This window comes from Heloderma suspectum, chromosome 6 (genome assembly GCF_057233095.1).
Source record: "Heloderma suspectum isolate Gila_16-S chromosome 6, 16-S_ref, whole genome shotgun sequence".
In the NCBI taxonomy this organism is placed as follows: Eukaryota; Metazoa; Chordata; class Lepidosauria; order Squamata; family Helodermatidae; genus Heloderma; species Heloderma suspectum.
Genome location: NC_139463.1, coordinates 55,897,794 through 55,914,964, shown reverse-complemented (window position 1 = coordinate 55,914,964; position 17,171 = coordinate 55,897,794). Strand labels below are relative to the sequence as shown.

The following is a 17,171-nucleotide window of genomic DNA, read 5'->3' as shown; positions in this document are numbered from 1 at the left end:
GCCATGGTCACTTGTATCAAAAGCGATTGAGAGATCCAGGTAAGTGAGCAGAATCACACTCCCCACTGTTCTCCCCTTGGTACAAGTGAATCATCAAGGCAACCAGGGCGGTTTCTGTGCCAAAACTGGGCCTGAAACCAATGGAAATGTATTCAGACAATCAGACCCACTGAAGAGTGGCTGGAATTTAATGGCAACCCCCTGCATTAACTCCTTTCCAAATTATTGGAGCATCTTCCTTTCCTTTGCACCCTCCCCTCCTTATAAGCTTGTCCTCCTCAAAAGCCTGGGCACCCTGGCTCTGAAACCCCCTGCTGCCTTTTCTCCCTGAAATCAGCTCTGCACCTTTCTACTCAGTCTGTCTCCTTCCCCCTCAACCTCTCTACAAAATCACCACTCTGAACCAGTTATTGACTCCTACTCTTTTGTCTGTCTCCCACCTGCTTTCCCCTATTCCATATTAGGCTAAACACACCAGCCATACACACCACAGGCTGTTTCATTTTTGCTTGCTAGGATGGTTACTGCCTTGTTTCCTGAGCTTGTATTCTCACTTTAAAAACTTTAAACAAACTGCTTAACTTTTTCTTACGTGTTAATTCTTAATAAACAGCATATTCTGTTTATGAAGTCTTTGCTGACCTCCTGATTTCTCCTAGGCTTCTAATGAAATGGCCCCCTACCATTGGAAGTGGTGTGCAGTGACTCAAAATTAAAAGATCCCTTCCACGTGCCACCAGGTTGGGCGCATGACACGCACACACATGCAGATCACCTACCTACACGTAACACTTCCTTGGAAGAGGTGCTCTAATAAATGGATTATTTCACGGATGAAGAAGTGCTGGAGAGGGGGATGGGGACCTGAATGTGGGCAAATGGGATCACTTATTTTTATTTTCTGGTCTTTCAAATGTGCGCAAATGGGATTGCTGTGTGTGTTTTTAACTATCATTCAAATCTGAGCAAATTGGATTGGTTTTTTTCTTCAGTCCTTCACAAGAGTGCACACTCAAAGGACCAGTTTTCATTTTTAAGTTGCACCAATATAAAAGCAGTTAGTACAGCACATCGCTATGCCCTCTTCACATCTTGAAATCCCACTTGTCAAATTCTCCCTCTCATAACATGTTAAAATGGCAGCTGACAAATTCCTCCTCCACTTTGGCACTTGACTTGACAGTGAATTCTGAAAGGGGCAGCTCACAGAGACAGGAGCTTTTGCTGCTGGTGTAATTACTGCGGGAGTATGTGGAGCTTATTTCTGCTTTGCAAATTTAAGAGTCAATGAAGCATATGAATAAAATAGGAAAGTATGCCTTGCTGTGGTCCTGCAAATGCCTTAGGAACGCAGCACACATAATTTTGCTTCCACTCTGTGCATCACAATATCCTGGATCATGACACATTCCTTCTTTGATTAGCTGTTATCACATGTGCTTTGTTTATAATAGGAGATCAACATGGAGCCAAAAGGCTGCAGACACAGAGCAGAAGCTGCAACAAAAATACCTGCCCATTGCAGGATTTGGCATGTTGCTGACTCTGTTGAGGAGGAGATGGCAGAGTTTGGCTGCTAAGTCATGCAGATCACGCAGGCAAAGAAAATTAAAATGAACTTGTCATCAATCTCGGTTTGAATTCTGAAAATATGAAACTTCATTGGCTTAAGGGCAGGGTTCATTACACATCTGAGAATTACAAACCTACTAGATTCAAGTTATGAACCAACTAATTTCAAGTTTCAGTTGCTGCCAAATTAGATGAATCCACAATGTAGTAGAATGCTGTAGATATTAACACAGCTTTTGCTGAATTCTATCAGCAGATAAACCTCAGATAAGTCAGATCGAGTCAACATAAATTCCTATCTCCACAATTCACAAATACCCCCACTCCAACAAGTTATGAACATCACCAACCTTTGAATCAAGCGATCTCTGACAAATAAATCAAAGCAATCAATTTTAAATTTAAAAATGGCAAAACTCCTGACTCTGATGGGTTCCCAAGCAAGTGACAACTTAAAATAGTCCTAGTTTCCCATTTGGAATTGTCAGTAAAATTTTGCAGGCTGAAAAATTTTGCACATTTAAAGTGAAAAGGGCCATTCCAATTTGTCAAATGCTTTAGAAGCATCCAGAGAAGCAATCATAAATGGTTTGGTCTTAAATTTGGTACTATGGTGAAGATCAGAGTGACAAGGCATTAATCCAAAATAGTAATACCCAAACTGGTCAAGGACCCCACATCCCTGAGATGTTACAGAATGATTTTGTTGTTGAACCAGGATCCACTGAGAGCCAGTGTAGTGTAGTGGTGAGAGTGACGGACTGGGAGCCGGGAGATCCGGGTTCTAGTCCCCACTTGGCCATGGAAGCTCACTGGGTGACTTTGGGCCAGTCACAGACTCTCAGCCCAACCTACCTCACAGGGTTGTTGTTGTGAGGATACAACGGTGAGGAGGAGGATAATGTAAGCCGCCTTGAGTTCCTTGCGAGAGGGAGAAAGGCGGGGTATAAATGCAATAAATAAATAAATAAATAAATAAATCCCGAATTGTTCACAGACTATCTCATGAATAGATTAGGTTCAATAATGAACGAATGCATATATTAAGACCGAACTGGGTTCATTGCAGAGATACCTCTTTGCATAGGCATTTCAATATGTACCGAACTCCAGCAACTTTAGTAACTGTACCAAACTCCAGTGGCAATAGCATCACTAGAGATGCACAAAGCTTTTAATAGAGTCAAGTGTCTTTTCAATTCAGTCTGTTGAAAAAGATTAATCTGACCCTGTTGACCTCTCAAATTTATCAGGCCTCCCTGATCCATACTGAATTGATTAACCAAATAAATAACTAGAGGCACAAATTAGAGTGCCTGTTGCTGCTCCTGTTATTTGCCCTGTCTACTGAACTGTACTGAACACAGGCAATAAGTGCTAATACTTAAATAAAAAAGGCGTCACCATTCATGGCCAGCATCATGTTCTCAACTTATTTGCCAATAATACTGGCTGTTATGTTGATGAGCCACTGGATGACTATGGAAGTTTCAGGCTACTGTATAAATGAGGATAACTTGGAGCTCCCGTTTGAACATGTCCCCACATGAGCAAGAAGCATGAAAAGGTCTTAAACACATTATCTCTTAACAGGTCCGACATCACTGGTTTGAGAGTTAAGCATCTGTCAAAATGTTATTTTCCCTTTAATCTTGAGTTTAGGAATCTGTTTGGAGAGAGATGTTCAGATTTGTGCCTTTGGAACTCACTCACTTTAATGTGGTTAGACAAAATTGCTGCAGTAAAAACGGAAGGGCTGTCACAATTTAATTTATATTTAATTATAAAGTATTTGAAGAACTTCTATCCTCATACCTGGTGAATTTGTTTAATCATATTTTGGAAAATAATCCTATTCCAGCATCTTGGCAAACATCAAGAATAATTCTTATACTAAAGCCAGGTAAAAATCCAAATAATCCAAATTCCTATAGACTGATCACTCTGTTGAATCAAGATTACAAGCCTCCTAGCAATTAAACAATTTGGCCCCAAATTACATACATAAAGACCAATGTGGATTTATTAAAAATAGGCAAATAGCTGATCCTGTAAGAAGACTCCGCAATATAGTACCAAATTTAAGACCAAAACGTCTATAATTGCTTCCCTGGATGCTTCTAAAGCATTTGACAAATTGGAATGGCCCTTTTTACTTGAAATGTGCAAAAGTCTAGATATGGGCACAAATGTTATAAAGGTACTTCACAGACTCCAATCAGGAAATAATTCAGACTGATGATTCACCACCAATAAATATACAGAGAGGGACAAAACAAGGTTGTCCTCTTTCCCCCTTACTTTTTGCTTTTTCTAGCAAATACTATCAGAAAGGAGCCATCATTAGAGAATCAAATCGATAGGCAACAGCACACTATTAATTTATATGCAGATGATATAACCCCAAAACAGAGTTATCGCGTACTACAAATTGTAGCAGAATATGGAAAACAAGGAAGTTTGATGATCAATTACCAAAAATTAAATATTCTAAGTCTGAACATGGGAGCTGATAACAGAACGGAGCTGAATAACCTGTAGAATATCCCAACTTATTCTTCATACATAAAATACCTGGGAATCCAGTTACCAGGCAAACTGCAAAAAACCATTAAACTGAACCACAGACCCTTATTCAGACAAATAGAGAGCTTATTAAGGGGGTGGACAAAATTCAATCTATCGTGGTTAGGGAAGACAGGAGCTATTAAAATTACTGTTTTGCCCAAACTGTTTTATCTGTTCCAAACCCTTCCAATCCACCTGTCAGATGGTTACCTGAAAAAAATGGCAGAAATTATGTACGCAGTTTATTCACAAAAATAAAAAACCTAGGTTTACATATAACTCACTACTTCAACAAAATAAAGTGGGGGTATCAGTGTAAGTAATATAGAAATGTATTATGCAACTTACCAAATTAGGCAGCGGCTGCAAATTATAAACTGAAAGGGGGGAAAATCTGGATTCACATGGAAAGAGACCTAAAATCTATAGAAGAACTATAGAAGGCTTGATAAACAGAACAGTTAAATTAAAGAAAAACCCCAAAGAAATAGAAAATCCATTCCTTAAGTGTACATTACTAGTGTGACATGAATGGACCAATATTCATGCCTGACCCCACTCCCCATTCTGTTACATCCCTTGTTTTACAACAAAGATACATGTCAACAATTCCAGTTATGGGACTCGAGGGGTTTATATAGGGTAACAGATTTATACATGGGATTAACCCCCAAAACACGAACACAATTCAACTACAGGAAGTAAAATTCAACTGGATGCAAATACACCAAATTCTCAATTTTTCTAATAATCTAATAATAATAAAGGCACAAATAGTATGCCCTCTAATGGGATTTCAGACTTTAGTAGTAAAGGAAGTCACAGAAATCAAAGGAATAACCTCAATCTTGTATGGGCTTATCTCTGATTTCAATTTGGTAACACAGAAGGTATCAAATAAATATGGGAAAAGGATCTGGGCATGCAAATTGAACAAACAAAATAAGACAGGATCCAATTAAATTTATTTCTACAAAAATAAAACACAAATACAATTTTATACAGGTGGTACTTAACACCACAAAAGTTAAGCCAGATGTACAAATTAACCAACCCTAAGTGTTGGCAGAACTGTGATATGACTGGTACATTTTTCCATATGTGGTGGTCATGTGCTATCATACAACAATTTGGGCAGGAGGTGTATGTAGAAGAGAACAGGGCAAGTGATTGATCTGTCTCCAGCTACAGCTCTGCTATCGATATAGACAAAGACGATGACAAAGTACAAAACAAAGAACTACTGACTTTCTTATGGGCAGCAGCCCAGATGGAAATTGCAGCTACCTGGAAAGGAACACAGAAACCCACAATACAGCAATGGAACCTCAATCGTGCTTATGGAAAAGCTGACCCATGCCAAAAGAGTAACTAGGGGCGTTAACTATAAACAAGACTTCTATGCAACTTGGCATCAATTTATAACTTCCTATGATTAGGCACAAGGAAACATTTAAACCACCACAGACTCATGGTCAACTATGGAAAGATTTGTTAGGATAACAGGATATGAAGGGAGTAGGATAGATGACCAGAGTATAGGTGAGGTCGCCTCTTTACTGTAATACAGGATATTGATGACAGATGGTAGTCCACGTATTCCCAAGTTGTCTTATTGTTTTATTGTTATTAATGTTTTGTTAAAAAAACCTAATTATTAAAATTTTTAATTTCCTGTTCCAAATTCTAGCCATTGAAATTAACTTTCACTAAAATTCAAGATTTCCTCCCTTCACAGAAGCCTTTCCAACCAAATACCTGTAAGAAGGAGAGGAAGAAGGAACCAATCAGTTGGACTGCCACAGTTCCCTTCCCCACCTGGGCCCTTCTCCCCTCGTAGAAGCCATCCCAACCAACTGCCCAGTGAGCAGACAAGGAAAAGGGAGTAAACTGTCACCATCTCTTCACTTAAGATTTTTTTAAACAACTTTAATTATATATATCCTCTCTCTTTCCCTATCCCTTATTCCTTGTGTGTCATGTCTTAAATTTAGATTGAAGCATGAAGACTGTCATGCTATGGCTCCTTTCAGTTTGATATCATTTGTATAGGCATATGCACTTGCATGTATCTATCTTATTTTTGGTTTGGCAAGGTCCACAAGTATAACTGGCAAGGGGTTTTTTACATATATTTTGTGTGTGTGTGTGTGTTTTTAATTGCTTTTATAATTGCAGATGGAGACATTGTAGTATTTTATATTGTGAGTATGTGTGAGAAGCTTGGATAGATATGTGTCTGTGTTTCTGTAGACAGACAGACAGACAGACAGATGAAAGGTAGATAGACTAACAACAAGATAATTTCAAAATATATTTAGAGCTAAACGCTTCAGCTTCAGTAGCTGTGATGTTAAATGGATACCAAGAGTGGCAGTTTGGAATGTTGGGAGTTCGAAATTCCTAAGGAGAAAAAACCCCAGACACATGACTGGTATAAAGCTTACGAATTTTCCTCCAGATTAAGGCCATATGGACCAAGAGTTCTGTGTCTGCAGTCCCAGAGGTTTTCCTTTCTGTCAAGCATGTCAGTGTCCTTGTTTGTTCAACTGGAAGCAATTATAAATCTAAGATACTTTGTGAAGGTGAGTTAATACGTCTTGAAACAAGCTGCTCAAGTTTTTTAATAAGAATTGCAGATTTTTGGTTACAGAACCTTGTTCTTAGAAGTCTGTTGTAGTTAACATCCATCTTTTTTACATTCAATTAAATAAATCACATTAGTGAAAGTGCATGTTACTGATCGTCTAACGCAATGTGTTTTGTTAGAGGTAGTTCTTGGAGGTTTCTTGGAGGTAAGTTCACGTAATTCAACATGCTGATCTACACTGGTGTGATGTCTTTTTATATACCTTTTTACATACTACACCACTAAAGAAGATCCATGGTCAAAACACATTTGGATACTTTCGGTATTGAATAACATGATCATATATACAGTTTCGTTATGCTTTCTCACGTTGTACGATAACAGTATGTTTTTAGCCTGTAGAGATTAAGTTACATTATCAGGCCTTTTGGATGTTATTTTCACCAGTTTACTTATCCCAACTTTGCTCATGACTTCTGGATTTACAGGGTACATATAGGTACATTAAACAGTATAATAGTAGTCTGGCCCAAGTGTATTGCATAATGTGTCCCTTCTTAATTTCTACCTGAAGCTGCAGCCTTAAGAAGAGCATTTCAGGATTTTTACAATAAAGGTTTGTTTCTAAAATCCAATGCACAAGGTCAGATTTCTCTAATGCATAGCACATATCCCCACTGTCTGGAGCGCCCCACAATTATATCACCAGACAACAACACAGAAACATATAGGATATGATAGGAGACTGTCATGCCAACACCAAGACAAATAGTGCATTTTGAACAAGACAAACCAAATACTGCAAATACAGTCAGGGCCAGAAATATTGGAACAAGGATAACTGTTTTGGCTGTTGGCCTCTGTACACCACCACATTGAAGTTGAAAGGAAACACACCCAGATGGGAGCGAAGTCAGGACTTTCAGCTGTAATTCAAGGGGTGTGACAAAAGTGGGGCACTACCCATTCAGGAAGGACAGCCAGTGGCATACACATACCCCCATCATTGGGGGCTCATAAGTAATGGAACAAACCAACATCATTTCAAAATTAAGGATCGCCTTTAATACCTGGATGAAAATCCTTTGCAGTCAATGACTGCCTGAAGTCTGGAACCCATGGACATGACCAAATGCTGAGTTTCCTCCCTCGAGATGCTTGGCCAGGCCTTTATTGCAGCTGCCTTCAGCTTGTTTGTGGGTCTTTCTGTCTTCAGTCTTGTCTTCAGTAAGTGAAGAGCATGCTCTATTGGGCTGAGATCAGGTGATTGACTTGGCCATTGAAGAACATCCCGCTTCTTTGCCTTGAGAGACTCTTGGGTAGCTTTTGCTGTATGTTTTGGGTTATGATCCATCTGCAATATGAAGCAGTGTCCTATCAGTATGGCAGCATTCAGCTGAATCTGAGAAGAAAGTATAGCCCTATACACTTCAGAACTCATCCTGCTGCGTTTATCAGCAGTCAGGTCATTGATAAACACCAGTGACCCAGTTCCATTGGCAGCCATACATGCCCATGCCATCACACTGCCTCCACCATGTTTGACAGATGATGTGGTATGCTTTGGATCATGAGCTGTTCCTTTCCTTCTCCATACTTTTCTCTTCCCATCATTCTGGTACAAGTTAATCTTGGTTTCATCAGTCCAAAGAATCTTATTCCAGAACTGGGCAGGCTTTTTTAGGTGTTTGCTGGCAAAGGCTAATCTGGCCTTTCGGTTCTTGAGTGTTACCAGTGGTTTGCACCTTGTTGTGAAGCCTCTGTATTTACATTCATAAAGCCGTCTCTTGACTGTAGATGTTGACAGTGACATGCCTACCTCCTCAAGAGTGTTCTTGACCAGGCTAGACATTGTGAAAGGGTTCCTTGTCACCATGAGCAGAATTCTGCGGTCATCCACTTTAGTTGTCTTCCGTGGTCTTCCAGGCCTTTTGCTATTGCTGAGCTTGCCAGTTAATTCCTTCTTTTCCAGGATGTTCCAAACTGTTGTGTTGGCCACTCCCACTGTTTTTGCTATCTCTCTGATGGGTTTATGTTGTTTCCTCAGCCTAATGATGGCCTCCTTCACTCACATGGACACCTCTTTGGACCTCATGTTGGGAGTTCCAGTGAACAGCTACCAAATGCAAATGTAACACACAGAACCACCTCCAGGCCTTTGATCTGCTTGATTGGTCATGGGGCACCCAGGAAACAGGCCACACCTGGCCATGCAGCTGCTTGTCAGGCATTCGTTCCATTACTTATGAGCCACCAACGATGGGGGTGTGTGTATGCCACTGGCTGTCCTTCCTGAATGGTTAGTGCCCCACTTTAGTCAAACCCCTTGAATTACAGTTGAAAGTCCTGACTTCGCTCCCATGTGGGTGTGTTTCCTTTCAACCTCAATGTGGTGGTGTACAGAGGCCAACTGCCAAAACAGTTATCCTTGTTCCAATATTTCTGGGCCTGACTGTAGACTAGATTATAAACGCTATGTACTCTCATGAAAATATGTGGTATTTATTCTGTGTATAGAATATGCATGTTCCACATGTTCCTTTGCAATGAATACCAAAGAATAGGTTCTTTGATGTGTTTGTGAAGTACCTTGACTGTATTATATGCCCCTAAATGTTTGGTCTACAAGCTCAAAATCTGATACCTCAAGAACCCTGCATTTTGTAAAGCAAATTTCTAGCACTCTTGGTTGCAGAGGAAGTAGAGAAACCGGTGTCAGGTCTAGCAAAGACTCAGAAACCAGAGTTAGTCTTAGCAGATGTCCCAGTGACCAGCAGATAGAGCATGCACCATGTGCTCTTTTCACTCCCTCTAATAGCAAACTCAGAAATGGAACCAAAACGGGGCTACCAAGAAACAAGAGGAATGCATGCTCGGAAGAATGCTGAGGTTTGCAGAAGTGCAAAAAATCTTTTTAACAAACAACAGGAAGTACCACCCCCCATCCCCAATAGCCCACGGAGTTCAGTGGACACCAAGAGCCACTAAATATTGCATCTCCATTGGAAAAACAACAGAAAACCAAGAGGGGAGAAAAGAACTGGCTTGAGCCCCTAACAGGTGGAGGCCATGGAACCCTGAACAGGAGCATCCCTATGAGCAGGCATAAGAATATATTTCAACATTTTGTGGGGCTCCTGCTTGCACCCCTATATCTAACAGTTCCCTGGTCTCTTGATTCTGCTAGACATCTAACACCCTTTCCTCTTCTACCTTCCCCTCTGCTTCCATAAAGTAAGCTAAAAGTAACCTGACTTATGGAAGCAGAATAAATTATGCAAAGTAAATCTAGAGAAATTAATTTGCTTAATTTACCAAATTTACATATTTTATTTGGGGCCACAGTACATGAGTTTTCCTGTTGAAGAATTTGGATTTCCCCCCCTTTTACTTTTTTTTTTGGTGATGTCGCAGCAACTCACCCATGGCTATGCATAACCGCTTCACAATATCTCCAAGCCTGATCTGTGCTTTCCACTTGCTAGCCACCCTAAAAGATGCATTAGCATCTTCCATCACCTAAGTCAGACAGTGTATTTTTCCAGGGTAGTTTAAAGCTGTGTATTATGGCAGCAGCCATGTCAACAGAATCTTGTTTCGAAATTGATGCCCCATTAGTTTTGTGCACATCCCCACACTGACAGACCCTGCTGGAGGTTAGATCAAGCCATATCTTTACCGGTAGTACGTTAATTCACTACACATCAGCAGCAGCTGTCTGACTGAGCAGGCAGCATTGGCACATAAGGGTTAATGCAAAAGTCATGCCACCAATAGGTTACATTATTACGGTGCACTGAATGGTGTGGAGGTACTCACACTGCCTCCTCCTGGGGTGTGTTGGATATTATCCTTTGATCCACATCTGGATTGGACATGGCTAAAGGACAGCTTCCTATTAACCACCTGCACCTTTGATAGCCAGAAAAAGAACATGAGTGACAACTACTGCCATCCACAATGCAAAAGTTTCTCTATTCAAAATGGTAACTTCCATCTAAGAAAAAGAAAGAAACAACGGAAGTTTCTCCAGGGCAAATGTCAGTTCCTTGCTTTGAAGATGAAGCTTCAAATTTCAGGTTTGGTTTTCTACGACCCTCTGGGAGTCAGGCCTGACATTAATATTTAAAGAACAAACAAAAATAAAACCACAGCACAGGTGGCTCCATTTCTAACATGGTGCCAAACCCCAATGCCATATTTGTCACAGCACAGAACTACAAGAAAGTGTACATATAGACAATTTGAAGGTGTATTGCATCTATGTTGTATACAATATAGCTGAACTGCTGGCAGTAACATGAAGTGAATTTGCCTTTGCAAATAAATCTCTGGACATCCCAGAATTCACTGGATAATCTGCTAATAACAAGAAAAGAAAAGGGCAACCAGACTGAGGGGGCTGCATCCCTGAGAGTAAACCACACCGAACACATCTGGACTTGCGTCTGAGTAAACATGCATAGGAGTGGCATGCTGAAGTAGCTGTACTTTATTTATTTGTCTGTGATTGCTCAGAGGACCAGAAAAAAATTGCTGGAGGTCTGGTATATAATCACATGCAGTTTACGGGTGTTTGTTGTGCTATGCCCATGAAGTGTGGTCAACACTGCAATAACCATATTCACCTCCCAGTCACTGCTAGCATCCATAGAATGACTATGAAGTCCGAAATCAAACCCAAACATTTCTCAGACTTTTAAGCAAGCACATACAGTGCTCCCAGCGTGGTGGCTCCCATGGCTACTCTCCCTCTGAAGAGTAGCCATGGAAGATTGCATGCAATTGCAACTGAGGTTCCATACGATGGGCACAGCACTTCTTGTGTGTGCATGTCCTGCAACAGTCCACCCACGCTAGGAGCAGGGCAGGGCCACGGGGGCAGGCCCAGCATCAGTGCCTGGCATGAGGGGGCAAAAGAGACCGCGCTGCAGCCGATGCCAGCCTCCTCCTCTTTTCCTCATTAAATTGCCTGGCACTCAGACAGATGCACTGGGCGAGGAAGCTACAGGCACTGCCACCGCCACCGGCACACTTCATTCCTATGCCCTGTTCGTGTTGTGGGCAGGGCCCAGAGACACTGGGGAGGAAAAGGGTGGCGGTGGCGGTGAGCAAAGGAGAAGTGCCTCCTCCACCTGCGGCACTCTGGGCAGGTGGGGGGGAGAAATAAGCTAGGGGGGCCAGAGTAGTACAGCTGGTGATGCTTCACCACTGCTAGCTGGACAGTGCCATACCTTCCGTCCCCAGAGCAGCAAAGTGGCTTGGAGGAATCACCATCTGTTACTCTGGAACAGTGGAGATGCTGGAAATGGCAGCGGCCAGCCAACACCTGAGAAGAAGCACCGCCACCTGAACTGCACTCAGCTCCCCAGTTCCTTTGAGAAATGTTCCCTGGAGCTTAGGGAAAGGAAGAAAAATAGTAAAGGTGCCACAAAGCCCGGAGTAGCATGGGCAGCATTGACACCAGTGCCCAGTAAGCTGGCAGGGGAGAATAACCTGCCACGAGGAGGGTAAGTTGCCACGCAGAACCAACTCTGCATGTGGGTGGGGAAGGGAAAATTCACCCGAGCTCGCCTTTTTAAAAAACATTTTTGATCAATTTTTAGAATTTGTGCTAAGGCACTTTTAAATTTCAGCAGTATTGTGCGGTTAAATCAGCTACGTTTAAAATGTTTAAAAGTACAAGAAAAAAATGAAATTAAAAAACAGAAAAAAATAACATGGAGATAGCACTGATTGGAAAGACCCAAAATAGCACCGATTGGAAAGACCCAAACGCATGGGTTTTTTTAAATCAATTTTTTAATTTAGACTAAAATGCTTTTTAATTGAAGTGCTAATGTGTGCATATTTTAATGTTAAAAAAATACAGGCAAAAAGTGCAAACTACCCCCCCCCCACGCTAAAATGGTGCATACTAGAAAGGCAATAGTAAAGGTGGGCCAAAGTATAGATGGCATATCTGCCTTGAGCACCATTTTTCTTGGTAGAAAATAAAGGGTACAAATCAAATAAAATCAAATAATAAAATACCCCCCCATCCAATACATCACTGCACACTTCAAAACCAAGCGTTTGAAAAAAAGACTGAAGAGTAACGCTAAGGTGATCTACACCTAGCAAAATTGCACTATTATTCTGTTCTTTCCAAGAGAGTTGGATTTTCTGCAGTCTGAGAAAAGACAAAGCATACAAAGTAAAAACTCGGGAGGACAATGATTTGATGACAGCATGTAGATGTCCTGTAAAAACTGAATGAACAAAATGCAGCAATTCCACAAGAAATACCTAGTGTCAAAAGTACCTTTAATCTTCGTTGTAGTCTGTGGGCAGTGTCTGTCTATGTGGTTCTGGTTCCCACATCATTTGAAATGAATGGGAGATGCACCAAGGTACTCTTAATTATCTATCCTTTTAAAGATGGAGCACAGACATTATACACATTTATTAAGAGTTGTGGTAGAAGCAGCTAAAAATGACTGGCCTGAAGGACCCACCAGAGAGAGGCATAGCAGCCTGTCTTACCATCCTAGGAATGAAGACCAAGTTATTCAAAGTTCACCTGGAACAGGCAATATCACTCAGTTACAAATACATTCAAAGAAAATTATCTTTAAGTATATTTTATATGTAAAGTTATGTTCCTACAAAACAAGAAGATTGCATCGTCACTAGAGGAGGGAGAGGTATAAGCACAAACAGATGTGCTTCATGGCAACTGTGTATGGCTGGCAGAGCAATTCTGTGGGGGTGGGGAAGGGAGAATTGGTGGCAGAACCACCAAATCCAAATCCCTGCCAGGCTCATGTCAGCCAGGGCAAAAGGGGAGGGGTGGCTTTTAAAAAAATCTTTCTTGGCCACAGCCAACCTTTTTTTATTTCTCTCCCATCAGAAGCAATGTGAGGGAAAATAAGTATTTCAGCTCCACGCCGCCGTAGTTTTCCTCCGTTGTCGGGGGCTGCCCGATCCACCCCTGATATGCCCCTTTTCAGTGCCTACAATGGTAGCAGAGCTTTCTGCTGCCCAAACAAAGAGGCTTCTAATGGTGGGCTATTAATGAATGGAGAGGAAGGTCTGCAATATCCCAGGCCCATGGGGCACCCTCCTTGGGACCACAGAATTATGCCTTCAACGTTCTTTTCCAGCAGACTCACACAGCCCTTTTAACTTGGTGAACTGTGGATTATATTGATCAGCACTGCAGTTCACCCTGTGGTGAAGACAGCTGTATTCACTCTGTGGCCAGACCATACATCAACAGACTCTTATTGCACTACCAGCAAAGCAAAGCAGTTACAGAACTGAAACACAGACTGATTCAGTCCCACGATTTACCTTGGAGAATTAGTTTGTGCAACCAAACTGATATTCCGACAACTCTTGTTTTGCAAATGATTATGAATGAATTGCCTTTGGGCTAGTCCAGTGCAACAAATGAATGTTTTCTGTGGTCTAGTTTACCTTTTCATAGCATTTTTTAAAAATAAAAATATGTATTGGTGTTAAACTTGTAGCAAGTGATCTGCTCTGATGGGAAATGGTAGCATCTTTCTGATATGTAATTCCTAAGCCATAGTATTGAACAGAGCTTTAAATCCCAGCTCTCTTGGTGGTCTGAGGGAAGTTTTAATCCATCAGCTTTGGTCCCTATAGCTGTAAAATGGGGACAGTAATTTCCAGTATGCAGTTGGACCATTATTCGCAGAGATAGCAGAAATTAGAGTGGATATGCTCTAGTGGCTTTCAGACTGAAATAGTGATGTTTCTATGAGAAGAAGCATTTACCAGAAGCTGATCTTAACCTATTAACAACTCCATAAGCAGGAAATTCTCATAATCACTACCCTTGCCTTGAACTGTTGATGCATTCTTGTTTTTGTTCGTTTGCTACCTTGTCATTAAACTACAATGTGTTTTAGTTCTTGGGCTTATTATTTAAAATGCACTAGTTAAAAAAATGGCACTGAATTTTTGCTTTATTTCCAATGCCAACTGTTTTGTTATTACTCACACTTCTGATACAAGGGCATAACACTGAAAAGTGCAAAGTGGGTTACTGATGAACTTGTATCAGACTCTCGTCCTAGAGGAAGATAATCTCTCAGTTCCCTGCTATCCCTCTTCCAAACACTGCTGGACCAAGGCCCAGCATTAACTCCTACAATGAAGCACCGAAGTAGATTCTCCTAGCAGTGAAAGTAACCTGCATAGGTAAGCATGGCTGGAATATGTGGCATTTCTCACATGTAGACCATTTCTACTCTCCTTCCACATGTTCAGAACAGAACTGCATTGCTACCCAAGAAGCTGCAATGTGATAGCTACAGAATGTCTCAAAATTTCAGGCCACAGAATTTCTGGTATACCTCTAACTGTGCACAGAGAGCTCTCTGATCCCATTGTAAGTCTGCAATTCCTCAACAGGGCTTTAACAAGGTATAACCTCCAGCACTGCTCTCAATAAGAACTAAGGGTTCCATAGATGTTCCCTTCATACCATCAGCTTGTAAATCTGCTCAGATTCGGTGTGTTTTCTAACCCAGGGAACACTTAGCACATACAAATGTGCATCATGCCATCTCAAAGATGCCACTTATTCTTTTTGAACAGAGGTGGGCTGAGGTCAGAAGCAAGAAACGAAACTACTGTAATCAATTTAACATGGCATGGGGAAGATGACATGCACATACATATACAGTCAGGGCCAGAAATATTGGAACTAGGATAACTGTTTTGGCAGTTGGCCTCTGTACACCACCAGTGAAGTTGAAAGGAAACACACCCAGATGGGAGCCAAGTCAGGACTTTCAGCTGTAATTCAAGGGCTGTGACAAAAGTGGGGCACTAACCATTCAGGAAGGACAGCCAGTGGCATACACACACCCCCCATCATTGGTGGCTCAATAGGAATGGAATGAATGGCTGACAAGCAGATACATGGCCAGGTGTGGCCTGTTTCCTGTGCACCCCATGACCAATCAAGCAGATAAGAGGCCTAGAGTGTTACATTTGCATTTGGTAGCTGTTCACTGGAACTCCCAACATGAGGTCCACAGAGGTGTCCATGCGAGTGAAGGAGGCCATCATTAGGCTGAGGAAACAACATAAACCCATCAGAGAGATAGCAAAAACAGTGGGAGTGGCCAACACAACAGTTTGGAACATCCTGGAAAAGAAGGAATTAACTGGCAAGCTCAGCAACAGCAAAAGGCCTGGAAGACCACGGAAGACAACTAAAGTGGATGACCGCAGAATTCTACTCAGGGTGAAGAGGAACCCGTTCACAACATCTGGCCAGGTCAAGAATGCTCTTGAGGAGGTAGGCATATCATTGTCAACATCTACAGTCAAGAGACGGCTTTATGAATGTAAATACAGAGGCCTCACAACAAGGTGCAAACCACTGGTAACGCTCAAGAACCGAAAGGCCAGATTAGCCTTTGCCAGCAAACATCTAAAAAAGCCTGCCCAGTTCTGGAATAAGATTCTTTGGACTGATGAAACCAAGATTAACTTGTACCAGAATGATGGGAAGAGAAAAGTATGGAGAAAGAAAGGAACAGCTCATGATCCAAAGCATACCACATCATCTGTCAAACATGGTGGAGGCAGTGTTATGGCATGGGCATGTATGGCTGCCAATGGAGCCGGGTCACTGGTGTTTATTGATGACCTGACTGCTGATAAAAGCAGCAGGATGAATTCTGAAGTGTCTAGGACTATACTTTCTGCTCAGATTCAGCTGAATGCTGCCAAACTGATAGGATGCCGCTTCATATTGCAGATGGATAATGACCCAAAACATACAGCAAAAGCTACCCAAGAGCCTCTCAAGGCAAAGAAGTGGGATGTTCTTCAATGGCCAAGTCAGTCACCTGATCTCAACCCAATAGAGCATGATTTTCATTTACTGAAGACAGGACTGAAGGCAGAAAGACCCACAAACTTATGAGCCACCAACGATGGGGGGGGGGTGTATGCCACTGGCTGTACTTCCTGAATGGTTAGTGCCCCACTTTTTCCAAACCCCTTGAATTACAGCTGGAAGTCCTGACTTCACTCCCACCTGGGTGTGTTTCCTTTCAACTTCTATGTGGTGGTGATAACTGCCAAAACAGTTGTCCTTGTTCCAATATTTCTGGCCCTGACTGTATTTCCTTGTAGCGCAGTGGTTCTCAAACTGTGGGCTCCCTGTGAGAGTGCAAGACACCTGGGACAGGGGTCAGAGTTCCAGATAGGGAGCAGATCCTCCAGCAGGCACAGCCAGAGGCTCTTCCTTCCCAGAGCAAAAGTTTAGCATTGCAGGAAGAAACATAACAGCTATGCAACCCACAGAAATTGCAAAGTGGCAGCTACGGCACTTCTCAGAACTTCTGGCCACAGGGAGTTCTTTTACAGATCAAGGGGAGAGAGAACACCACCGAAGTCCAAACTTGTATTG

The 17,171-nt window shown here is 41.8% G+C and overlaps 1 protein-coding gene across 1 annotated transcript in view; it reads right to left on the bottom strand.

Annotated features, from left to right (window-relative positions):
- LOC146340908 (microtubule-associated protein tau-like) overlaps positions 1 to 17,171 on the bottom strand; it is a 160,333-nt gene that overhangs the window by 32,795 nt on the left and 110,367 nt on the right. Inside the window, exon 12 of the mRNA XM_084804475.1 lies at positions 10,550 to 10,642. Coding sequence (XP_084660601.1) covers positions 10,550 to 10,642 — 93 coding nt within the window. The remainder of the gene's footprint in view (positions 1 to 10,549; positions 10,643 to 17,171) is intronic.